Source organism: Camelina sativa, chromosome 11 (genome assembly GCF_030686135.1).
Source record: "Camelina sativa cultivar CO46 ecotype springtype chromosome 11, ASM3068613v1".
Classification (NCBI taxonomy): domain Eukaryota; kingdom Viridiplantae; phylum Streptophyta; class Magnoliopsida; order Brassicales; family Brassicaceae; genus Camelina; species Camelina sativa.
Window position 1 is genome coordinate 41,429,706 of NC_141890.1, and position 26,593 is coordinate 41,456,298.

General features: G+C 39.1%; 5 protein-coding genes across 5 annotated transcripts; 2 read left to right on the plus strand and 3 right to left on the minus strand.

Moving 5' to 3' along the window:
- Window positions 1–1,269: 1,269 nt before the first annotated feature.
- LOC104728798 (putative aminotransferase TAT2) lies at window positions 1,270–3,468 on the minus strand. The gene is made up of 7 exons (XM_087472921.1): window positions 3,358–3,468; window positions 2,594–2,789; window positions 2,250–2,449; window positions 2,088–2,147; window positions 1,847–2,002; window positions 1,656–1,749; window positions 1,270–1,554 (listed from the first exon to the last, which is right to left on the minus strand). The coding sequence occupies exons 1-7, from the start codon at window positions 3,466–3,468 to the stop codon at window positions 1,391–1,393; spliced, it is 981 nt and encodes a 326-aa protein (XP_087329047.1). The 3' UTR covers window positions 1,270–1,390.
- Window positions 3,469–9,522: 6,054 nt separating this feature from the next.
- On the minus strand, window positions 9,523–10,110 carry LOC109127421 (uncharacterized). The gene has a single exon (XM_019232075.1). The coding sequence runs from the start codon at window positions 10,108–10,110 to the stop codon at window positions 9,523–9,525; it is 588 nt and encodes a 195-aa protein (XP_019087620.1).
- Window positions 10,111–11,951: 1,841 nt separating this feature from the next.
- Window positions 11,952–13,253, minus strand: LOC147935253 (uncharacterized). The gene is made up of 2 exons (XM_087472922.1): window positions 12,379–13,253; window positions 11,952–12,318 (listed from the first exon to the last, which is right to left on the minus strand). The coding sequence occupies exons 1-2, from the start codon at window positions 13,251–13,253 to the stop codon at window positions 11,952–11,954; spliced, it is 1,242 nt and encodes a 413-aa protein (XP_087329048.1).
- A 5,809-nt stretch (window positions 13,254–19,062) lies between these two features.
- LOC104728799 (4-substituted benzoates-glutamate ligase GH3.12-like) lies at window positions 19,063–21,519 on the plus strand. Its single transcript, XM_010447729.2, has 4 exons — window positions 19,063–19,400; window positions 19,540–19,641; window positions 19,736–20,517; window positions 20,632–21,519. Exons 1-4 carry the CDS (start codon window positions 19,114–19,116, stop codon window positions 21,195–21,197), a joined length of 1,737 nt encoding a protein of 578 aa, XP_010446031.2. The 5' UTR covers window positions 19,063–19,113; the 3' UTR covers window positions 21,198–21,519.
- A 1,484-nt stretch (window positions 21,520–23,003) lies between these two features.
- Window positions 23,004–26,547, plus strand: LOC104725658 (monocopper oxidase-like protein SKS2). Its single transcript, XM_010444352.2, has 9 exons — window positions 23,004–23,495; window positions 23,825–23,934; window positions 24,049–24,319; window positions 24,412–24,547; window positions 24,737–25,103; window positions 25,191–25,559; window positions 25,652–25,730; window positions 25,836–26,035; window positions 26,131–26,547. The coding sequence occupies exons 1-9, from the start codon at window positions 23,349–23,351 to the stop codon at window positions 26,234–26,236; spliced, it is 1,785 nt and encodes a 594-aa protein (XP_010442654.1). The 5' UTR covers window positions 23,004–23,348; the 3' UTR covers window positions 26,237–26,547.
- The last annotated feature ends 46 nt before the right edge of the window (window positions 26,548–26,593 follow it).

The following is a 26,593-nucleotide window of genomic DNA, read 5'->3' on the forward strand; positions in this document are numbered from 1 at the left end:
CCCTATTCATTGCTAACAAAACAAGCGTAAAGCTCGTCGAAGACCACCACTTCATCATCGTGACGTTCTTCACAAGAACCTAGATTAGAATTACATACAGGAGAATCATGATTTGTGAACAGAGCAAGCTGGTTCCTCGATCTTTTCAGCTCATCTTGGAGAAACTGCACTTGATGCTCTAACTTTGCATTGTCGGAGAGAGCTGCTTTGAGCTTGGACTGAAGAGTGCAGTGTTGGAGCTCGAGAGACTGAGCTCAGTTGATTAAGGGTGTAGGTATTGTTGCGGAGGTACTGAGTTCAAGTTTCACTATCACCTAAATTTTTTTTGGCTTGCAGCCCATTTATTCTCAGCGCCGGCTCTGGTTGTGCTATCTCCAACGTTGTGGCTACGCATGCATATATATATACACACACACATATGTAAACATTGAAGCGTCCTATGTAAAGATATAAAATTACTAAGATTAGATTGTTGGGTTATAAGCTTGACATAAACTTAGCTAGCAGAGTTTTTAATCTTAGCTTGACAGCTAAGTTACAAAGACATAAACTTATGTTGTCAAATTTACTATTGCATTGATAGAAAAGAAATTCATTTTAAAATGAGAAATCGCTACACGCATTTGCATATTTAGAACAAAATTATAGTCACTAGTACAAACTGGATAGAAATATTAACACAAGTCACAAGATAGAGGAGTCGGTTTATGTAGAAGGGGGGTCATTTGGGAATCAAAGCTATGGGGTACAAAGGCCCAATTCACTGTTCCTTAAAGACCCACCGTACTATTCAAAATAATGAATTGGGACTATTAGAAAGTAACTATTCAGATTAATTAATTAAAATAAATTAGTTGATTAACAAGTGTTTTCTCAAATACATGCATGTATTCACGTGGGATGGTCGTATCGTACCTACTTAAATTTAATAGCATTATCATCTAAGCAAAATGTTTATTAAAATAAAAGTACGAACACTTTTTTGTTCTCTTTGGGACAATGCATCTTGTTTTAGAGTTCTTTCTTAGGCCTTAGCATATCAGAATCGTTATGTTGAGACATTTTTGAGATACGCCCTGTTTTGTATCGTAGACAACGATCATTTACGAATTCTGACCAAATATGTTGGGCCATTGTCTGATTCTTTAACTATTCTAATAACAAAGTAACGCTTTGATGCCCCTTTGATATGTGTTAATAGACTTAGGCATATTGACGAACAGACATTAGACATATTGTAGGAAACTACTCTATAATTTGATAAATTATTTATTTTCAACAAGTATGTATATATATTTTTAAAATTAAGAGTTGATTTTATTACAGTAAAGCTAATTTTATATCAAAATTTATAAATAAATAAAACACTATATGATGTATCTGTGTTTTTTTAAGCACACTTTGACCTTGCATAGAATTCAACTATGAGGTTGGATATTGAGTTTTGGCATGTCTGAGATAGAAACATTTGATCCTTTTGAAAGCTTCTTCGATCGAAGTTGCATCGGCCGCAAACGTTATCCTCAGCCAGTTTCTTCAGCCCCACGGCAGTCCCTGTATAGCCACATCCATCCACACAAAAGTATCAAAAACAAAAAGGACTACTCTTAAATTTTGTAATTTCGTTACAAGAGACTGAAAAAAAATATCTTTACTGGGAAGAAGGATGACTGATTCTTCTCTAGCTAACTTGAAACAGAAGTCGATATCGTCGCTTACATCTTCAAGTAACGAGAGATTCAGCTTAACCTGAACGAAGTACACAAATCAAATATTTAAAAGACCTAGATGTGTAACAACAATTTGTGAAAATTTTCTTTCATAGTTTTGTATATAGATTGCTCACCATCATTGCCATGGATCCTTCTGGTCGATGCGAGGAATCAATGCAAGGAATCTCCTTGATCCAGTCACAACAAATATCCGAAGAGTTCTTCAACGAGTTCAAAGTCTTCTTGAAGAATAATTCATCCGCCTGTTCCAAAATCGTGGGAATCGCAGCCTGATGCACAACACAATCAAGAACTAAATTCATTACTCAAGATCAGAAATATTTTAGTCTAATCTAACTAATATCAATATTATACCTGAATAAATGTAGCTGGTCCACCAAGAATATCAAAGTATTTCTTAAACCGCTCGATGATCTGATCCAAAATGAACAAGATATCAGTAAGTAAACAGCTTATTTTGCGTCTCTCTGCATCATTGATTTCTAAAAAGATTGATGCTATTACTAAATTACTAACCTTAGGGTCCTTAAACGAGCCAGAAGGATCAGTGGTCACAAACCACCCGAGCCTCCAACCAGGAACTATCCATCTCTTTGATAAAGAGCCAAGTGTAAGTACTGGCACAATAGATCCAAACACACCCATTGGCACAAACGGTTTGCTCCCAAAAGCAAGATGACCATAAACTTCATAAGCTTTTTCGCTGTTTCCGCAACCTACACCACAAAAAAAAAAAAAAAAAAAAACTCAAGTTCGTAAACATCAAATCTCAAACAAGAAACAAAAAACATTGGTTACAGAAATTATCAAGCTAACCTTCATCAAATGGTGGTAACTATAGACATCCCCACAAGGGTTACCAGGGTTTATAACAACCAAAGCAACCGTGTTTTCGTCTGCAATAGACTCAACAGCATCAAGATCAATCTCCCATCCATTTTCTGGGAGAAGATCTACATAATGAACCTCGAGGTGTCTAAACTTAACACATAGCTCATATATTGGGAAACCAGGTCTTGGTAGCAAAATATTAGCCCTAGTGTCGAAACTAGGTTTCTACAATGAATTTGTTTGATGGGGAAAACAAATTCCAATAAGTATTCTCACAAGGAACTCGATCAAAGCTAGAAATCAGAAAGGGGGTTAGATCTCTTAAGGCTCAAGTTAGGGTTTTTGCAAGAACAAAGATAAAAGGGTTTTTGTATTCAATTGCTCGATCCTTTACAATGGAAGGGTCTCCCCTTATTTATACTTTTTACAAGATTACAGAATATATTAACTTTCCTTATAACTTTAACCAAGATTTGGAAAGTTTCTTCTTTTTCGTCAGGTCGGTCGCGAGGTGAATTGGGAAGTCGACTCTCCATCCTCGCGGCTGGGCCTTCCGATCCGAGTGGGCCTCAAGTAAATTATCAATTTAAGGTTAGACCGGATTCCTGGTTAAATAATCGATTTATCTTTCTGGTTTAGACCGGTATGTCGGGGGTGCTAATTCCCGCACCAACAATTAGTCCCCCCCAGTTCAGAATATTCGGAAGTAAATTCGAATATCGGAACTATGAGAAAGAAAATATTCGATCTAAACCATAAAGAAATTCAGATTTATTCACTTGGACTTCTGTACCGCTTCACCACCCTTTGTCGTCGTAACACGTGTCACATGTGTTGCATCAACTAGGTCGGAAGCTGAAAGGTCGTGTAGGTTATGATGATTTTTCGTAGGGTTGCCGCCCATGTAATTCTATAAATACGCAGCTCCCCCATCATTTCTCACTTTCCGCCGACAACACAAGATATTTTGCTCTGTTCTCTCTCTTCTTTCTGCATTTATTTATTGTTGTATTTTTCGGCTTTCCTCCACACTCTCCTATCATTTGTCATGGCGAGCACTTCGGAACCCGTTTCTTCTCCTGAAACTGAAATTGATCAAATAATTTGGCGCAATTCCAAACATAAAGTGCCCAATCTGGAACGTGTCACGCAGTTCGGGCTCTGAAGCTCAACCACCTTTAATTCGATGTTCGGCCGGGGCTTCTTCCTCGCAGGCTCAACCCCTAGACTCAGAATCTAATCGCCACGAGGATGGGAACATTGAACCACCCTCTGTCGACCTGCGCCTAGAAGAAGATCGGTTCATTCCTCTGGGAATCTCGATCGAAGACATTCCGCCATCGTTGGACCATGAAGGGCGAATCGGAGGCGAAAAAACCTTGAGTTCGATCAAGTTAGTCAACGACATGCTGAACTCATGCGGCTTGGGGAACAGCAGCGTTACAATTCTAATCCCACGAGATGACCAGCATCCTTGGAATCCCCCGAAAGGATACATCCGCCTGTACGAGGATCACTTTACTGAATGTCTCCTTTGGTTTCCAATTCCGGCTTTATTGTCGCTATACGCCCAACGGCGAAAGATGCCGATCTGCCAGTTCACCCCGAGTAGTATCTGTAATTTCACCGCCGCCCTTACTATAGCGGCTGAAGTAGGAGTCGAGATCGGAGTTCAATGCTTCGAAAGGCGACAAAAACTGGGTGGTGAACATGAAACCGAATCACAACTTTCTTCTTGGAAAGAAAGTTAGTAACTTCAAAAAGTGGGCTGCCCATTATTTATATGTTCGCATCGACCAATACTCATTTGAGAACCCACTAGGCTTCCATCGAAGAGCTCGTCTGCGGAATCTGCTGACCGATTCCGAATTACAAGGAAAGATGACCGAACTGATAAGTTTGCCATTGATTATTTTGGTGACTGCCCCCTAGTGACAGATCGAGCAGCTGCGGGCGAGCTCTTTCGGAATCTGAAGATTTCTCATCGGATTCTCCCCAAGACAAGCGATTTGGAATTCGAGGAAGCATACCTCAACACCGCTCAATCTCTTCTGATGGTACATACTTTTTCTTTTTACTGCTTTCTCTTTTTGTTTAAACGATTTCCTCATGACATTCTTTTTCTGTTTTCGCAGACCGCCGCCCATGTCAACTCGATGACTCAGTTGTAGAATAGACGTCTTAAGACGTCGACAGCTTATGAGTTCGACCATCTGAAAGAGAACTTGGAGCAGATCAGGGCCGCTGACAAAGCCAATGATGAGAGGATCCTAGAGTTGCAGGCTATGATCGTTAAGAGGGATGAGTCCATCGCTAGATCCGAGGTGAAGATTGGCGAACTGGAATTTCGTCAAAAAATTCTCGAAGAAGAAAAATCTAAACTGCAGCGGGATTTCAGCGATCTGGAATCAAAATTCACCTCGGAGGTCATATGACTGCGTGGCGACCGCCTAGCCCAAGTGACTAGGACGACAAAGAAGATTCAAGACCGATTTGACAAGGTGAAAGCCTATTTGGTTGACCAGGAAAAAGTAGCTCGCCCAAAGGAGGATGTGCTCAATCAAGCTGTCGGAGTCAAGGAAACCGTGAACCACTTACTCAAAAATGGGGCGGTTATTCCTTAGGAGCAGATCGCTAATATTAGTAAGAACCAAGCTGAAGCTCGGGCAATTGTTGAGGCCTTAGACATAATCGAGTTAGAAGAAGGCGACCTTAACATGTCCCCGGATACTCTCGGCTTCGGGCTTCTCCACCCAGGGACTTGTGCTCTAGACTCAGTTAGAGATCCGCATGGATCCAACGCCGGTCTTTTCCGGGCTGATCTATCCGACCCTTCTGGCATTTGATCGTCTTGTTACTTCTTCTTTTTTCGGATTATTGGATTCGGGTTTGATGCCCATGTAATGACATTGCCGACTTGTTCGGCCCATTCTCACCTTTAGGTCTTAATGCTTCGGAATTCTCCTTTTATTTATTGGAATTTTTCCTTTTCGTAAAAATGGAAAATAGACTAGCATTGTCTCTTATTTATTCAGAACTATCCAAGTTGAGAAAACCTATGATGTTCCAACATTATCGAATGCGGAAGCCATCGAGAGAGGAATGGCCTATTATCCGAACATCCGGGTTCCATGGATATTAATTTCCATGTCAATTCAGAAGAAAGACGTGATCTAGAAAAAAAATTCCATTTAGTGGAGGATCGTCATACTGAGTATCGTGATCGACTTGCTTCCTCGGAACAAGTACAGCGTGAATTATTTCTTAAACTCAAACTGCTTGAATCCCATCCAAGAAACTGGATCGAGAATGGGTTTGACAGGATAGCTGTTTTGCCGCCGTGTTTGATTGCGTATTGCAACGAGTGCTTTCGGGAGGCGAACCAGAAGTCTACCCAAACAGATCCTTCTTTAAACGGTGACTTCATTCCGACTGACATTAAGTCGTTTTACATAAATAGGCGTGCTAACGAGACCGACGTCGCTGAGGCCCATACCATCTTTCGCCAGGTAACTGTCTTTCTTTGTTAATGAACAGCTAATCCCTTATCGCTTTGAATCCCAAATTTTTTGTGCAGGTTGAAACCATGCATCAGGAGCTAAGCCAAGATCTTCAGTACTTTCATATGAAGAAACGTAGGATTGATCGCCAGCTAGCAAGTCTGGAAGCCGAGATCGCTGAACTGAAGGTGAAAAGAAAAAGGACTATTGATTTGCTCGATGAAGCCGAACAGAAGGCTAGAGTATTGGAAACTCGCCCTAAGGAATCAGAGAAGACTAGGCTACAGCTGTTGTGGCCGATGCCAAAGCGACTCAAGACGAGTGCTCGTGAGATTGCCGCTAGTGGTGCACTAGCTCGAAATTAGCATATTTTGTATTGGCGACATGAGCCTCAAACTTTAATTTAATAATAAGACTGTCGTATTATGATAGACTGAATAAAACTTGAATTTTATTTTTATTTTTTAAATTGTACAAGAGGCGGGACGTCTCCCGGCTTACATCAAGTAATTTCTATGTTAAATAATTGTGGAGACAAAAACTCTGGGCTCCGAAGGTGGGACATTTATCCCTAACAAAATGTGTTTGTTCGGAAGTCGGACTGCAAAACAATTCTCTGGGTTCGGCTAACCATTCCGTCAAAACTAGAGGTCGAGTGCGAAACAAATACTCTGGGTTCGGCTTATCCCTACAAATGAAAGTTAATGCGTTGTGACGCAAGTTGATCATCTGGCCAGGATGTCAACGAAGTATATATTCTACTACGAATGTATTTGTTAATGAGTTTGGTCCGAACTGATTAATATCCAATCCAGATCGGAGTGAAAATGTTGATGTATATACAAATATTCTTTTTTTTTTTTGAGAGAAGGTTCGCGTGGCAAGAAACATTGAATGTTTGCACGGTCTTTTAGAGTGATTCTCTGGACGCAGCGAAAGTCCTTCCGCAATCTGATTGATGGAATCAATGGCGGTTACGTTCCAGATTTTAATATAAATAGGGGAAGGGTTGGAAATGTTCATAGCATTCCAAACTAGAACGAAACTAGCAAAAATGCTAGTGACTACCCGATCTGCATGGTTGAAACAAGCCCGAGAACGGACAGCCGCTGGAGCTAGCGGTTTTGATCCGAATGTGTCGGATAATGTCCCCCCTCAAGAGGAGACAGAGACGTCTCGATCCCGTGAACTCGTTCCGAGTTTCAACATCGTCGAATCGGAAGGGGATCCTTTGCAAAAGGAATTCCAGAGGTACCGAGCTCACCGCAAGAGACTAGGCGCATATATTAAAGCACTTCGTCTTAAACTCGAGCAAGTGTTTCGGTTCTGCCGATTGGAAGGGACTATTCGAGTCCTGGATGAGCTCATAGCCGAAGATTTCTTTCTGGCAAAGTGGCGCATGACTCGTCTACTTGCTGAGCATGCCTCGTGCGAAGAACATGTCGCCCGTATGGTGGTGACCAACTTACCCGAAGGTGATTACGAACCTTTGGGAGAGTCTGACTTCCCGCGCATCACAAACGTCTGGGCCTACCTAGGTTGCCTGAAGAGGCTGAGGCGGTACGTTAACTACTTGGAATCGATGGACCATTTCTTCTGCGAACGCCATGCCGTAGAAGGTCCATGTGCCTTCCTGGAGGAGATGGTGTCCAAGGGCTCCGAAGTGCCGATGGAAAGGCTTGAAGCCTTAAGGCGGGAGCGTCAAATCTGGTGATCTTAACTGAGCAAGCTGGTGGTGGAAGAACCGTTGGAGTCCAATCTATCTGGTCCGGCTCCCATTCTGAGACGACATGACCGTCCAGAATGCTAGTGATGGGAATCAGTTTGAGATCAAAAGACTCGCGATTAGCCTTCCCATGGGAACTAGTTCGTTGATAGGACGCTTGTCGCTTTTTATTATTATTATTTTTTATTTTTATTCTGGCGACTTGCCGAACTGAATGTAATCAATTCGAATTTAATGGAAATTTTGCCAAAAAGAAACTTTATTGATAGTCTATCTGCACTCGCTTAATCTAAACAAAAAGACATGAAGTTTCCTACGTACCCTGAGACAGGGATCAAGCTAGTCGTAGTTCATATTACAAACGAAAAATAAGTGAAGGTCGGGTCCCCCGAACCTCCCAGCTAAAGTCGTGAAGATGACTTAATAATAATAACGCTTCAAATGGGTTGCATTCCATGAGTTCCTGACTTGTTCACCAGCCATGGTCATGAGCTCGTAAACGCCAGGAAGAACTGCCTTAGATACGAGGTATGGCCCCTCCCATCGAGCGCCGAGTTTACTGGCGTTGACTTCTCTGGTGTTTTCGTAAACTTCTCGTAGGACCAAGTTGCCCTCATTGAAACTCCGCTGACGAACAGTCTTTTTTTAGTACCGAGCTGCTGCGTCTTGGTAGTGTTGAATCCGGACCAGAGCCTGGTCCTGCAATTCCTAAGCAAATTCAATGTGATCGATCAACATATCATTATTAAGGTCGGGATTATCGACCATCATGGTGCAACGAAGTATCGGGACACCTGCTTCTGGCGGAGCGAGTGCCTCGATCCCGTACGCCAAAGAAAATGGGGACTGGCCCATAGATTGCCGCGGGGTTGTTCGGTAAGACCATAGTACGACATCGAGATGATCTGCCCATGCTCCCTTTCTTCGCCCGAGTCGTTTCTTCAATCCATCTATGATTGATTTATTTGTAGCCTCGGCTTGACCATTCCCTTGAGGATATCGGGGCTTCGAGGTACTCAGACGAATTTGCCACTTACTTAGAAAGTGCCTGGTGATCAACGAGGTGAACTGCATGCCATTGTCGGTGACAATTTTGTACAGAAGTCCATGACGACATATGACGTTTTTCCATATGAAATTGGTCACGTCTAAAGATTGGATCTTAGTGAACGACTCCGCTTCTACCCACTTGGTGAAGTAATCAGTTAGCACAAAGATGAACTTCTTGGACCTTAATGGTGGCAAAGGTCCTACAAGGTCTATGGCCCTGCACATGAATGGATATAGAGCTGTAACAATAGTCAGCAGTTCGGGCGAGACATGTCGCATTGGCCTGTGACGCTGGCAAGCTTCGCACTTCACTGAGAAAGCCTCACAGTTGGCAATCATGGTTGACCAGTAATGACCATCCTTCTTGATCTTTAAAGCAAGTGCACGTCCGCCGGAATGTTTGACACTGTCACCTTCGTGCACTTCCATCATGATTTGTTTGGCCTCCTCGCGGCTAACGCAGGTAAGGAATACCCCAAACGAACTGCGGCGGTATAGGTTTCCATCCAAGAGGATGTATTTAGCACTTTGGGCTTTTAAACGCCGGGCTGCCCAACGATCCGGCAGGATGATTCCATCGGAGATATAAAGCTCAATCTCAATTTGCCAATCACCGGGTGGCTTTGTGACATCCGACATGTTTTCTATTGGCTCGTCGACTTCCATCGGAACCGAATCGTCGTTAATGACGGAGATTAGGCTGACTAGGTCGATGCTGGATGTTTCGATGCACTCGTCGCAAATCCGGATCCAAGCAGTTCGCCAAGGCTGCGAGAGTGTCAGCTGATGCGTTCTTGTTTCGTGGGACCTTCGTCAGAGAAAAATAAGTGAATTCCCTAGATAATGTCCGGACCAACTGACAGTATGCTCCCATTTGCTTGTTCTTGGCATCGAACTCGCCACTAAACTGGCTGACTACTAGTTGGGAGTCGCAGAAAACTTGCAGGCGTGTCACCCCGAGTCCTCGTGCTAACCAAAGTCCTGCGAGGACGGCTACATACTTCGTTTCGTTATTTGATGCTTTAAAATTAAGCTTCAATGCTTGCTCAAGTACTTCGCCAATCGGAGATCGGAGAATGAGTCCCACGCCAGACCCCTGATGAGACGACGAACCATCGACGAACATCGTCCAGTGTTCCTCATTAGGGGTAGGGTCTCCGAGTTCAGGAGACAGCTCGGTGATGAAATCAGCCAGGACTTGCGACTTCAAACTTGGACGAGAGCGATATTCAATATCGTATTCGCTCAACTCGACCGCCCATTTCTCCATTCGTCCGGATTGGAGGGGGCTATGGAGGATAGTTCAGAGCGGCTGATCGGTAAACACGACGATGGAATGCGATTGGAAATAAGGTCAAAGCTTACGCGCAACAACAATCATGGTGAGGGCCAATTTTTCTAGCCTGGGATACCGTGTCTCCGCATCATTGAGGGCTTTGCTAGTGTAGAAGATTGGTCTTCGGTCGCCAATACGCCGCTAACTGCCGAACTAGAGAATGAGACGTAGAGGCATAACGTTTCGCCGTCCTCTGATTTGACTAGCACCGGGTGACTGGTCAGATACTTTTTCAATAGTCGAAAGGCGATTTCGCAGTCTTCGTCCAAATAAAAATCCTTGTTTCCTCGGAGGAGTTGATAGAAAGGAAGGCATTTATATTTTGACCGGGCGATGAAGCGATTTAGAGCAGCGAGCCGGCCGGTCAGACGTTGCACTTCCCGTTTGTTAGTTGGAGATGGCAGTCCAAGTATGGCCTCGATCTGTTTGGGGTTTTGCCTCTATTCCTTGTTCGGTAACAATGTATCCTAGGAATTTGCCTGATGTGACCCCAAATGTGCATTTCGTCGGGTTCAGCTTCATCTCGAATTGGTCCAAAATGTCGAAGCATTCGGCGAGATGTTGAATTTGTTGCTCCGCGATCAAAGACTTGACCAACATTTCGTCGATATAGACCTCCATAGTGCGCCCGAGCAGGTCGGCGAACATCATGTTCACCAATCGTTGGTAGGACGCCTCGGCGTTCTTCAGTCCAAACGGCATAACTTTATAACAGTAAGTTCCCCTGTCCGTGATGAATGCTGTTTTTTTGCGATCCATCACACTCATGGCAATCTGATTGTATCCCGAGAAGGCATCCATGAATGAGAGCAGTTGGTTAACGGATGTGGCCTCGACGAGACAGTCCACTTGTCATTCTCCTTTTTAACCACGACTGGGTTAGCCAACCACTCGGGGTATTGAATCTCCATTATTTGGTCTGCTTTGAACAGCCGTTCGACTTCGTCTTGGACTGCTTTTACCCGATTTGGACCCAAACGCCTACGCTTCTGTCGGAATGGTTTGAGCGTGAGGTCGACATTGAGCCTGTGGCAGATGACATCGGGACTGATCCCGACCTTGTCCTTTTTGGACCAAGCAAATTTGGAGGACTGAGACTGTAGGAAGGCAATGAGCTTTGTCTTAATATGGTCCTCCAGTTCAGCTCTGATACCAACGGTTCTTGAGGGATCCGAAGATTCGATATTAGCATGGACGACCCGACACTCCGGAGACTTGAGCAGATCTCGCTCCGGCTTATGGGGACCGGTAAGATAGTCCATGCCCTGTAATTGCTATGCCTCCTCTTTTTTCCTTTGATTCTTTTCGATTATAGAACAAGTTCGGGCCATATTCTGATCGCCGTAGAGCGTGAAGATCCCTGTAGTGTTCGGGAAGTTAAGGCAGAGATGGGACGTCGAAGGCACAACTTGCAAACCTGACGCGCCCTCTTCTTTAGTGCTCGAACGGAGTCAGTACAATCTTCCGGTGGGCAAGGTATCATGGTTATTCGTCCTCGGAGGGGGGAGTTAGCGCGCTCGGGATTCTGCCCCTGTTGTCGCTTGGGGGGGACTGGGTAATTCGTTCTCTTGGGGAATTTTCTCTTGATGATCTGCGAGTACCTGATTCGCCGATTGTTTAATATCGTTGGCCGGACTGTTGTTTGTGTAGCATCGACCACCACATCCTGCACCAAGGCCACCATTAGATCGACCACCTCCCCAGCTTCCGCGGCAACCTCTGCCCCAGCGGAAACTCTTGGGTTGAAAGACAGCCTCGACATCGCCAAAAATATATTATCCGTATAGAAAATTCTTCAGGTGTTGGCACTCGTGCGTGGAATGGCCGGGTATCATGTGGAAATCGCAGTACAAATCCTTTGGGTCGGGCGTCGGCTTACTTTGACCATCTACCTCAGAGACCGCATGGACCACGCCCTTCTTTTGGTCCTGAGGATCATGGTGCTTTTGGGGCTCGTGGTATTCGTCCCGATTCTTAGCCCTCGCAGGGGCTAAGGGTGTGGATGCTGTTTTCTTGGCTACTCGGGCATCATCGTCTTCCACGAGTGCAAATCGAGAGGCCCAATGCAGTGCGTCGTCGATGTCTTTGGGCTCTCGGATGTTCAGGTCCTTCCGTAAGGGTGAACCGGAAAGTAGACCTTTCCTTAAAGCAGCGATCGCAGCGTCTTATGGGATGGAGACATTTGCCAGTTTTTCTTTAAACCTGTCCAGGAAACTGCCAATGGGCTCGCCAGGTTCTTTGGCCATCTCCCAGAGATCCGAACTTGTCACGCCTCGCTCGATAATAATTCGATAATGCTTGAGGAAAGCCGTTGACAATTGGGTGAAGTTGTCAATCGAGTTTGACTCAAGCCTTGTGAACCAAGTTAAGGCCGGACAAGAAAGACTATCGACGAACAGCTGGCAGTATCCAATATCCCTCTGTTCGTCTGTAAATCGCGCCTTGGCTACAGTTGCCATGAAAGATGTCATGAAAAGGACTGGATCCTTATCTTCGAGGTAGGTTAGGAGCTTCAGCTTGACGTTTCGTATGGCAGCTTGCAGGATCCGCTGAGTGAAAGGAGTTCGCCGAGTGACCTCGACAATTCTATCGATCTCAGGAGCCGTACTGATATCCCGGTGAAGGAGCAAACTCATCCTGCGAATCTGCGACTGGATTTCCTCAATTTCGAGGCAAGGTCCTGTGTTGGTCGAGGGGGGGATCTGGATAGTCGGGGTCTCACGAATCTGTGAGTTCTGGTTCGATGGCCGGATACTCGACGTTGCGTGCGGGGGAAGAGTCCTTTGTTCCGATTGATTGACCGTTGGTATGTCCGAGAAATCAAGACAACGTGTGAGATCGCCCGTCCTGAGTACTGGCGACTGCCCCGCGGAAAGTGGTGATGGGATCGTATGGGTTAGGACAGCATCAACTCTGTGGTTGGTGTCGGAGATCATCTGGTAGATCTCCTTTTTCATGGTGCCGAACAAGGCTTTGAAATCTTCCATAGAGACGACCTGGGGGGTTTGTACCACAGTCGTAGTGCAATCAGGAAGATTATCGGTTCGGGCCCCAGGTTGCTGCTCGGTGGCGCGCATATTTTCCCCGCTCTAGGATTGTTCATCCAAACGCTCCGTCTCGAGGTTGACTGGTTGTTCGCGAGTTCGCCCCGTCCCTTGACTGGGTTCCCCTTCGAGTCCGGTCTCAGCCGGGAGGTCGGGGCAGTTTAGGTTGACCGACATGGTGGTGTTACAACGAACATACACGGTTGGGGTCTGCGTAGTTGGAGCGATGCCTTGTGCTGTGGTGTCGTCCTGAGAAGGTGCAAGACCCGTGATGTCGGATACGCTTGAGGAGGTGCAGTTTGCGCCGATGACTTCGTTTGTGGAAATTGGAAACATTGTCGTAGGCTTTGAGGGAGCTGTTTGGTCGTGCTGTTTTGAAAGACTAACTTGTAAAGACGATTTTGCGTCCCCACAGACGGCACCAATTGTCGAAACTAGGTTTCTACAATGAATTCATCAACAAACGCCATCTTTTTCTCTGCATCACTTTTTGTTATCAATTGACAAGATATATCTGCATAAGTGTATTGATATATCTCCATCTCTTCTTCGTTCACCCAATTTGGATGAATTTGGTTTTGTTTAAGTGTTTCGGTGCAACTCGTAAGAAGAAGAAGAGGGAGGTTTTGATTTGGTGTGTGTGTGTGTTTGAATGTGAGAGATTTGCCAGATTGGAGAAGAAAGAAAAAATATGAAAAAAAAAAATATGTGGTTTATCTTTACAACCAGTTATTTGTCTCCTTCATATAAATCATCTTATTATATAAATTTTGGTTCTCAAAGTTAGTAACTCACCAGATCGTGACACGTGTTAGTTTTAACGATTAAATATTATTTTGTATATAAAAGAAGAGAATTTTATGCTAGTAAGGAATGTTTTTTTTATTCATGTAATTTGATTAAAAAGATTAGGAAAGTTATCTATTTTTGTTTGACCCATTTACACATTTTAAGGATATTCAGAGTAAATTTGTATCAATTATGTGATAGTATCAAGGAAACTATATAAAATTAAGATTTGTGTCCATCTTTGAGATGTAAGATACTAAAATTAACCGATTAACAGAAGGTCACTCACCTCTGGTAAACGTGAAATTGAATACAACATTACGTATGGAACCCGAGATAGGGATGATGGGGTTTGTATTGTTGAAGAGAGATGATGTAATTTGTGTGTGTGTGATTTACTTTAGTCGAATGAACAATACATTTATAAGATAAACACAAGTTTTTTTTTTTTGTTCAAACAAGAACAATACATTTATAAGCTAAACACAATTGTAGTTTGACCGATAAATATTTATTTTTGTTGGATTCAAATTTGTGTCCAGTATACCAATATTTATATTTGTTAAGAATTGATACTGGATATTTCAAAGATGTATGATTTCACGATCCATCTTTTGTATGGTTTATATGAAACATGATACCAAGTCAAAACATGTAATCACTTTGCTTCATCTCTTGTTTATTATCATATCATTGAAAGATACACCAAACATACATCATGAACTTGGTTCTGCAGTTGCAGGGACCGCAAAATCACAAATTTCTGTGAAGCTAGTCATTGGTAAAATTACGTCACCCTTGACTTTCAATAAACATGTAGGAGGAAGTGTTGCGAATACTGCTCTGCAGCACTCTACTGATAATTTTTTAATGTCTGACTAATACCGCTAACTTCAACGCATCGCAACATCCCGGCACTTTGAATATCCTGTCTGTCATGCAATAAACTTCAGGTGGATGTGATTTCGATGGTCGGATGATAGATGCCAAAATTAGGACTACCAAGAAGATCACCACTTTGGTTTGTTTTAGTTCAATGTTTTTCACAAGTTTCAAAAAGAATTGGTTTTGTGGGTTCAAATTGTATGGAGTTGAGATCTTTGTTTTGGTGAATACAGAAAAGAGTTTTGCAATGTTTTAGAGATGTTGTTTATCTTCTTGCAAGGTTTATGTAGAAAAAAAAAGTTTATGAAGAAAGTTTGACTATAAAAATTAATTTGGCAAGTTCATATATCTGTTTTACCCATGTGCATTAGAAGATTATATTCATGGTCAATCAATTTCTACTGTATAGGGAAATTCATTGAATATGAAGAATTAAGATCAAATCCATAAAGTATATATCACCTCCATTTTTTATTTTATTTTAATAAAAATAAATCATCTCAATAATAATAATAAACCATTCACAACTATATATATATATATATATATAATCACTAATTCTTCTAAAATGCATACTATTTGAGGGAATATTAATTAGTTTCATCATTTTCAGTTGTGGTAACTAAAATTAAATACAAGATTACGTTGGGAGCTATACTGAATGGAAAAATATGTATTTTACTTCTTCATTTAACGATCCTTTGCATATTTTACTTGGACACAGGAACACAAGATTAGTACAAAGTCAACATAAGCATATATGCCAAGTAAATGATACTGGATATATAGAGAGATTACGAGTGAAACATCTAAACAGTATTTCAAATATCTAAAATTATTTTACTTTCATGCTTTTGCATTGTTTATATATGAAACATGTTATAGCAATTAGGAAGTCAAAACATATGATTTAATTCGTTAGATTATGTTAATTAAACAAATGTTACCGTATATTTAATTTTGAGAAATCTAACGAATCCACCGCATTCCAAATCCAAACTTGTGACTTCTACCACATTCATTTACTCTTTTTGGACAATACCACAATTTATGGGTAAAAAGATGTATATACCCTTCTAGAATTGTTCCATCTTCTTTCAACATCTCTCCTACTCATTTATTACAACTGACAATTAAAACAAGAGACCATTTAAAAATAATTGTCATGTCCTCTATCTTTTTTTTTTATGTCAGACCAGTATCAAATTAAAGTAGCTGTTCAAAAATGAAAACAAAACAATTAATCTTTTATTTATCAAGAGACTCTTCACAATCAGCACTTCATTTCTTGTCTACAACACTTGTCCACCAAACAAATGAGAACGTTTGTCTACCACATACATTATGTGTAAAGAGAAGACATTACTTGTCAACTGAAGAAAACCTTAATAATATCTTTAATAGCAACATCTCTTGCATACACTATCAAATTTTGTCCACAAAACAAATGAAAACATTTCTCCATACAATAAATCATTGTATTAATTATACAGAAAATGTTGCCATTAGTAGGCTCACTCATAGATAATTCTGCCAAATAGACAAATTCGAAACTCTTTCATTTACCTTATGGACAAGTTCATATCTTCATAATCTTTATAAAAATAACATGCATTTTGTCTATTAGTCAACATACTTAACAAGTTCGTTTCATTTACCACTTGTCCGTTAGTCAACATGCTTAATAAATAGATAAGTTCTAGCTAATGGATAAGTTAATATGCATCTTGTCCACGAGTCCAATTTTGTCCACTCCCTCATATACTCTACGACTTATGTAAACCAAGAAACATATTTAATTTACAGAGTTTTTTTATTTTATATAAATTTAGTTTAATTTCTTTACAAAATCTATTTTATGATGGTCCATCGTTACTGCACCCACCTCTGTCAAAATCATTCAACGTCACACCAATTGGTATTTTTTTATATTTTCTTTTCTCTTTCCACTATTCCAAACATCATGTTTGACTTTTGTCATAAAATAACAAAATTCTCGTTCATAAAGCTAAGATTATTTTTGTCTTTTTAAATATTTTTTATTGTAGAATGGAAAATGTATTTCATTATGTGGTAAAATAGAAAATTTTAAAACAAAATGTGGTAGAATCAACTAAATTCCCTTTAATTTTCAGATGAATATTGGCAAAAATTACAATGTAATTAAATTTTTTGCTATTCTATGAATTGATATAATGTATTTTTATCAAATTATAAATTAAAAATGAGGAATATTTACATCTAAGATAATAGCCTTTTTAAATGAAAGGAACAAGATGAACATGAGACGCCAAACAAAGCGAAGGATAATTGTATCATGACTTTTTAAGTTCATAAGTCCAATTAATATCTTGACCAGAAACAAATCTTATGTTTTTTTTTTGGTTTTAATGTTAAATCACGCATATTCAAATCAATTTTGAGTATTTTTATTTAATTAGTAAATCATAGATTTCATAGCTATTTTGTTTTGTTTTTAAATAGATTTCATAGCTTAATTAAAAAATTTAAAATAAATAAAATCATGAAAAATACATTGATAAAAATGGCATCTTACACTAAAATTTGGTATATTTGTAATCATTTATGAATCATAAACTAATTTTTTATTTAGCAATCCCTAGTTTAATAATACTATCTGTTTCATAAAGTTTCATGTTTAAGGTTATGCACACATATTAAAAACAAAATAATTCTTATGCCATTTTTATACTTAATAAGTATTTGGTTGACAAAAAAAAAAAAAACAAAAATACTTAATATCTATTTGTCTTAGTAGTTATTGTAATAACTCTATTTACTAGTATAACCGATGTTTAGCTCCATTTTTCAAGGACTTCGAAGGTTTCTTACATGGAAAACTCAAAACTGCGCATTAACCAAGTCTATTAACATGTGGTATGTGAGTTGGAATAGCGTGCATTTGTTCAACCGTGCGCTTTACGTAAAGGTAGGTCATGGGTGCATGGGAACTTGATCGATTAGTTAAGTTTAAATAGTTAAACTAAGACTCGTAGGATTTACTCGATCACACACATTTAGTTTTTCGCAACTAATCTCAGACACATTTATCAGTGAAGATTCGTACTTAAGTTTACACTCACGCACATTAATATTGTTGGTACAAACATGAAGCATTTTGTGGTAGGTATAGCCAGGCCCGGCTCAATATTTTATCTGGGTATAGCTTACCGTATTTTCTGATCGTTTCACATGTTTCCCTAAGACCGAACTACAGTATAGTATACTCTAGTCAAACAAATAGAAATGTTTTCCCCCACTTGAGGGACTTTTTGTTGTACTTGAATAATTTTTATAAACATGGAGCATGATTCATAATTAAGCTACGTACCCACTCGTACAAATCAGTAACTCCGTTTTGTTTCAGATGTTTATAAACTTAATAATATCATAGGGAAACATATTTTGTTTGATCCGATGACAAAAATCAAATGAATCATTAAAAACTTAATATCATATTAAAACAGAAGACAACATCCTAGAAAGTAGGAAAATCTTATACGCATTTATAATTTTATTGATGATGCATTTTATTGATTTATCTCTAAAGATAATATAGAACCAGTGAAATTATAAACAAAAGCAACCAACCAATTATATGTGTAACAATTTGCTTGAACGTATGAAAAATTAAATGGGTAGAAATATCTAAAAATATGCCCCAAGAAATTAGAAATTTTGGTATCGGTGACGGTAGTAAGGTTATTGTTGATTATCAATAGTTAGTTTAAACATTTTTTTTGTTATCATGGGTTAAAAAAAATTTCCTTTTTTTTGTTGTCGTCTCTTGGATGTGGACACAAATTGAATGTTTCGAAAATTTACATGAGTTTTTGCTATAAAGCCTTCACACAATTTGCCCCTGTAAGTTACTGTATTATTTTTAACTATAAAATCTGGAAATTGAGAATGTGATGTATATATAATCTATGTATTCTTCGTATGAGTGTCTCGTATATAGTAGACATATGGCCATTGTTAAAACTTATATGTTGAACTTGAAAGACGTAAATTGTTTTATTTTATACTATTGGAAACAAAAAGAAAAGAAAAACAAATAGCTAATAGATAATAATAGTCATGAACTCGTGGATATAAATTAGCAATATGTCGATGTCTATGGTATGACCCCATTATTTCTATTTAAAGAGCCAAGAGTTCAAATCTTGTCTTCAGGTGAACTAAAAGACAGCCAAATATGAGTTTATGCTCTGATTTCATTGAGGGATCAGACGAGAAGATTTTGGAGGACTTGACATCCAATGTGAAGCAAATACAAAATAATGTATTGAAGGAGATACTCACACTTAATGCTAGCACCGAGTATCTTCGACGTTTTCTCCATGGGAGCTCCGATAAAGAGCTTTTCAAGAAGAACGTTCCCGTGGTGTCCTACGAGGATGTGAAGCCTTTTATCGACCGTGTCGCGAATGGAGAGTCCTCTGATATTATTTCTGGCAAACCCATCACAGGATTCCTTCTAAGGTTCATAATTTACATTTTCTTGGCTTTTATATTATTTTTTTTCCAAAATGTATAAATCAACCTTATATATCAGTGGTTATTATTTGATCAATGTGAGTGATGTCTGATACTCAAGACTCTAATGGTTTTTTTAATGTAGTTCCGGAACGTCCGGAGTAAAACGGAAGATGTTTCCTCGTAACAACAAGTACTTGGAAAACCTCAAATTCATCTATTATTACCGCTCGCTCGTTATAAGCAAGTAATAATGATAGCACAATTGTGTTTTAAAAAATAAAAGACAGTTTTTATATATTTGTAAATCAATGATGGAAGTCTCTCTTTTGGTTTCATAGGCATATAGATGGTCTTGAGCATGGAAAGGGGATGGTGTTTAACTTTTGTACACCAGAGAACACAACTCCTTCTGGTTTGCTATCAGCAGCTGCGACAACAAGCTTCTTCAAGAGTGATTATTTCAAGAACCGATCACCATGTTGGAATTGGTCATTCACTAGCCCTGACGAAGTCATATTGTGTCCAGACACCAATCAGACTTTGTACTGTCATCTTCTATGTGGCATTGTTCAAAGAAACGAGGTTGTGAAGGTTGGTGCCGCCTTTGTTTCTGTTTTGATCCGAGCAATCATTTTTCTTGAGAAGTTTTGGAAAGAAATATGCACTAATATCCGTTCTGGTCATCTTAGCGAGTGGATCACTGATATTAGTTGTAGGGAAAGTGTTTCAAAGATCCTTGGAGAACCTAATCCTGAATTGGCTGATCTCATAGAAAACGAGTGCACCAAGAAATCATGGGAAGGTATAATCCCAAGACTTTGGCCTAAAACCAAATTCATTGAAAGCATTGCAACTGGTCAAATGGCTCAACACATCCCAACAGTAGATTTTTACTCTAACAAGCTGCCATTGATTTCGTCGAGTTACGTATCTTCGGAAACTATGTTTGGGATTAATATGAATCCTCTTTGCAAACCTGAAGATGTGTCATACACATTTCTGCCCAACTTTTCATATTTTGAGTTCCTACTTGTTGACGCGGGTGACAAATTCGAAATTGTTGATCTTGTGGATGTCAAGTTAGGGTGCTTTTACGAGCCTTTGGTCACAAATCATTCCGGTGAGTTAATTAATATATAGACCTTTTCTTGACGAAAAATGTCTGTATATGTATATATTTCGACTAATTTATTAATATTTTTGTCTTTTGTTTTTTGTTTTTTGTTTTTGCTAGGCCTACACAGATATAAGATGGGTGATATTCTACAGGTGACTGGATTTTACAATAGTGCACCTCAGTTTAGATTTGTGCGTAGAGGAAATTTGACTCTAAGTGTTAATATGGAGACAACAACAGATGAAGACCTTTTAAATGGGGTGACGCATGCAAAAATGGTTCTTGAATCATCAAATTTGATGCTAATGGACTTCACAAGCTATGCGGATATTTCTACTAGTCCAGGTCACTATGTTCTTTACTGGGAACTCAAAGCCAAATACAACAACGACGACGACATTGCTGAACTTGATAACAAGGTTTTAGCAGAATGTTGTTATGTGGTGGAAGAATCACTGAACAGTTATTATAGAGACTATAGGAGTAGAGAAGGATCAATTGGAGCTCTCGAGATAAGGGTGGTGCAACAAGGCTCTTTTGATGCTGTCATGGAGTTTTTCATCAACCAAGGCGCTTCTTCGACTCAGTACAAGACACCCATTTGCATCAAATCTTCCGAGGCCTTGAGGATTTTAGAGAAAAGGGTTCATGCTCGGTTCTTTACTGAGAAGTCCCTGCCTTAATTGGAATCTCTCGTCATGCATAATCATCTTTATGTCATTTGTATGCATACTAAAATAAAAGCTCGTGGACAAACATTACGGGACGAGGCAAACTTGTACCCTTAACTTATATGTTTCGCTTTTCTTTTTTGTATTGAACTTTTTCTAAGTGTGTCTTTTATGCGTACGCGATTTGGTTTTGCAGTTGCTTACAAAGTTACTAGAGTGGCCAGGGGCGGATCTACAGCCACAAGGGGTGGGGCACCCACACTCCTTTTTAAAAATTGTTCAATTATCCCTTGCAATATTGTATTTGTTAGTTCATTTGGAAAAGAGTTCCTTATACTATGCATGAGGAGAGGGTTCAAACCCCTTCATCTCCAATTTTTTCCCATTTTATTGTTTGTTTTCTCAATGTTCTCATATTTTCTTTCAATGTTTTTCTGTTGCTGAAAAAAAATCTTTACTAGTGCTCCACATAGTTTTTAACTCTGGATCCGCCACTGAGTGGCTGAGTCCACTTTTTTTTCCTCTGTCACTTATACTTTTAGGGAAATTTTTTTTTGCAGAGATTGTCCCCATGATCGATACTAGGCCCAACCCAACGGCGACGTAGGAAAAATGTGGTACGTTTTAGAAATTAGAAAGATCAGATAAAATGTAACGAAAGAACAAAGAAACAAAAACAAAATGGAATAATTTGAAAACTTGATTTTCATGTATTTTCTCAATTTGTATCATTTTGTGTAAATCCTTTTATTGTAATTAATTATTTGACATAAAGTATTACTAGTAGTAGATTGAGACAGATATTTCTGTGATGAGTATTGATTTCAGGTTATTTTAGTAGTAATATAACTTAAGGAAAGTACTTATTAAGAAATAAATTTCTTTAATCGTTAAGATCCCATATATATACGTTACAGCCTTCTTAGATATATACTACCATAAAAAAGTAGTCTTGGTTGGAAATTACAGAGCAAATAAATAGCATGTGGCCAACATTAATTAATTAACTAATAGGAAAATATTTTTCATTAAATTTTACTTTGGAAAAAAAAATTTCTCTGTATCATAAAAGTTGATGTTATAGGATTTTTTCTTGTATCACAAAGGATGATTTCTTTAATGTATTTAATGCATTTTTTATTCTTAAAATTAAACAACTAATTAATATTTTTACTTTTATAATAAAGAGTTAAATATATGCATGCATTTAAATGACAAGTGTGAGAAAAATATAAGTAAATGAGCATTAAAAAGAATATAAAACAAAAGTATTAATAATAATACAACATTTATTATTTTTCTTAATCTTGGGGTTAATCCTAAAAAATCAACTCTTATAATACAGAGGTAGTATTAGTTGTTAGAATTTTTTTTCTTTCCTTAATAACACTTTGCAATAATATTTAAAACACAAAGTATATTAGAATATGTATAGACACATACTATAAAATACACGTATCTATCTACAGAAAATGTATGAGTTGGGTGTATCCTCCTCTCACAATCCCAAAACGTATATCTTTTTTTTTTTTTTGGGTCAACAAACATTTATAAAAAGAAGAGTATATCTCTCTATAGATTAGAAATTCTTTAATTATTAGTAAGTGCAATCTACAAATATTTATAAACCAAAAATGTCGCAAAAACACAATCATAGCACACAATTATTATCTACCACAAAAACACTAAACAAAATCAAATCTTTTATGGAAGTTTCCTCAACTAATCACAATTTACACATCGTTAATGGTAGGTAATCAATCGAAATTAGAAAGTAAAAAAAAAAAAATCAAATGATGATCCTTTTGTAATTCACACACATTTGTTTAACCTTTAAACAAACCGGTTTAATTCGGTAAACCAGTAAATTAATTAATACGCGTTTAATATCATCAACAACAAAAATACTCTTTTCTTTTTATTGGTTTGTCATTGTCATTGTCACATTAATTATTAGTATTTTTGTTCTTCAACCTCTCTCTCTCTTTTCTCTCTTTGTCAGAGCAGTTTCAAAAACCCACACACACACATACTTTACACACTCTTCATCTTCCTCCTTTCTTTGCTTCTTCTTCTTCGTTTTTTTTTTGGTTGCTCAGATAGTTGTCGTTTCTGTAACCGAAGAAATCATCATCGACGGAAGAAACCTTAGATTTTACACAAATGGCGGCTACTGATTTTGTTTCGCGGTTTTTAGTTTTCGTCTGCTTGGCTCTTCTCTTTAGCTTCTCTCTCGCTGGTGATCCTTACGTCTCTTACGATTTCACTCTGTCGTACATCACCGCTTCTCCTCTCGGTGTTCCTCAACAGGTCTCGTTTCACCTTTTTTTTTTTTATGTGAAATTGAGGTTTAAGTTGATGTAATCAGATCATCTTAGGTGTTAAAATCTAGTTGATTTTGCTAAAAACTCATATCGTACCTGTTTGCTCTGGAGATCTAAACATTACGGTTCGTTCGTTCGTTGGAGGTGGTTACTTGGGGGTTTTTTTTTAAGCGAGTGATGATGATGATGATTTTGACGTTTAACTTGTTGTTTGATCTCTAAGGAGACGAACTGTTGTTATCTTTACATGTTGATTTGGGATTCGGAGTTTTGCAAAATGATGTATCTGATTGAATTGTATTGTTCCTTTTGTAGGTTATAGCCGTCAATGGGAAATTTCCAGGTCCGGTGATTAATGCGACTACAAACTACAATGTTGATGTTAACGTAATCAATCATTTGGATGAGCCTCTTTTACTCACTTGGTGATGATCCTTTTTAAACATTACTCTTTGGCACTTTTTTTTTTTTCATTTGGATGAGCCTCTGCTTTATGTGTGATGATTCCTGACATTTTCTTTGAAATTTTTTTTGGGTAGGCCTGGTGTTCAGATGCGGCGTGACTCGTGGCAAGACGGTGTTCTTGGCACAAACTGTCCAATTCCTCCTAAATGGAACTTCACTTATGATTTTCAGTTGAAAGATCAGATTGGAAGTTATTTCTACTCTCCTTCACTTAACTTTCAGAGAGCTTCTGGTGGTTTTGGTGCTATCATAATCAACAACCGTGACCTTGTTCCCATTCCTTTCCCTAAGCCTGATGGAGAGATCATTTTCATTATTGGTGATTGGTATACTCAGAACCATACAGTAAGTGCAGGACTGGGGTGTGTTGGTGTTTATTTTCTTTTGATTAATAAGTTTCAGTGTGTTTACATCTGTGAAACTCTGTTTTGTTTTAGGCATTAAGGAGTCTACTTGACTCTGGTAAAGAACTTGGGATGCCGGATGGAGTTCTCATCAATGGGAAGGGTCCTTTCAAGTACAATAGCAGTGTCCCTGATGGAATTGAACATGAAACCATTAATGTTAATCCAGGTAACATTTTGAGAGTTGTATTGTAACTTCGCTTCCATTCTGTTCCCATTTACATCCTAATCGAACTTTGGTTAAGGAGTTGTGTGAATTGGATCTCCAGTTTCAGCTATTTGTGCTGTCATTGTATTGCAAATCAAAGTTGGCTTTGAGATTTATTCCCTCTTGCTTCATTCGAGTTACATTCTGCAGGGAAAACATACAGGATCAGAGTTCACAATGTTGGTATCTCGACAAGCTTGAACTTCAGGATTCAGAACCACAAATTGCTCTTGATTGAAACTGAGGGTCGCTACACCTCCCAAATGAACTTCACAGATTTCGATGTTCATGTGGGACAGTCTTACTCTTTCTTGGTCACCATGGACCAAAACGCTACAAGCGACTACTACATTGTGGCGAGTGCTAGATTTGTTAATGAAACAGTGTGGCAAAGAGTCACAGGTGTTGGCATTCTCCATTATTCCAATTCCAAAGGACCTGCTTCTGGTCCTCTGCCAGTTCCAGCAACTGACGTTTATCACCCTTGGTCCGCAATGAACCAACCAAGAGCCATAAAGTATGTCTAGAAAACTTTTCAAGCAAGTGAATGTTTGAATTTACCCTGTAGCCATGTAAATGTAATCCTAATGCTTTTCATTTGCAGGCAAAACACATCTGCAGGTGGAGCTCGTCCAAATCCGCAAGGATCATTTCACTACGGACAGATAAATATCACAAGCACATACATCTTGAGGAGTTTGCCTCCAACAAAAATCAATGGGAAAGTTCGTGCAACGCTTAATGGTATTTCATTTGTCAATCCAAGCACCCCCATGAGGCTTGCAGATCACCATAAAGTGAAAGGAGATTATAAGTTAGATTTCCCAGACAGACCACTTGATGATAGGCATCCACGACTAGACAATTCTATCATCAACGCTACATACAAGGGCTTTATACAAGTTATCTTCCAGAACAATGACACCAAAATCCAGAGCTTTCATATGGACGGATCTTCGTTTTACGTGGTTGGGTAAGTAAATCATGCCACTCCTGGGTACATTTATTATATTTTCGATCATTTTCACTGCTCTAATGTGGATTTCCAAATTTTTGGCATTCCAGGATGGACTTTGGTATATGGTCAGAAGACAGGAAAGGTTCATATAACAACTGGGATGCAATATCACGAAGCACGGTTGAGGTTGTTTCTCATTTGCAATCTGTCTTTGTTCACCAACTGTAGTTATTATAATATTGGTCAGCAGGTTTACTTAATTGGATTTTTTTTTTTAAATGTTTGTTTCAGGTTTATCCAGGGGCATGGACTGCTGTACTTGTTTCCCTCGATAATGTCGGAGTTTGGAATATCCGAGTTGAGAATCTTGACAGATGGTATCTTGGCCAAGAAACATACATGCGAATTGTAAACCCCGAGGAGAACGGAAGTACGGAAATGGATCCGCCTCCAAATGTTCTGTACTGTGGTGCTCTTCAGACCTTGCAAAAGTAAGGATCAAAAACTTCACTCTCTCCTTCTCTAGTTTAACCTTCAGATTATGAAAAAAAAAACTAAGAAACTCTGCTTTGTTAATTTCCTGCAGGGAACAACATCACAGCTCTGCTGCGAAATCAATACCAAATGGACCGGCGAAACTAATTTTCAGCACGATGATTATATTTCTTGCCTCGTCTTGGTCTTTTTGCTGATTCCGTTGCATCATTTGCGAATCTACTCTTGTCTGGTATTCTGATCTCCCATTGGTTAGGGCTGTAGATGGAGAATATATCCAACTGTTGAATTCGTTGTGTTTCTCTCATTTTATTGATTTTTAGGTACTCAGATCATATATTCGTTGTGGTTCTAAACTACCTTAGTTCGTGAGCGTTTGTGTCTAAGGCTTTGTTCTTCATAGTTATATAGGTTGTTTGGACTTTAATCATGATCCTTGTTCAACTCTTTTGCAACTGTACTGTATCTAAAGCTCTCTTTTATGGATATTCTACATTAATATCTACCATTATCCTCGTGTCCTTAATATCAGAGATAAGCAATGCTACTTTTGA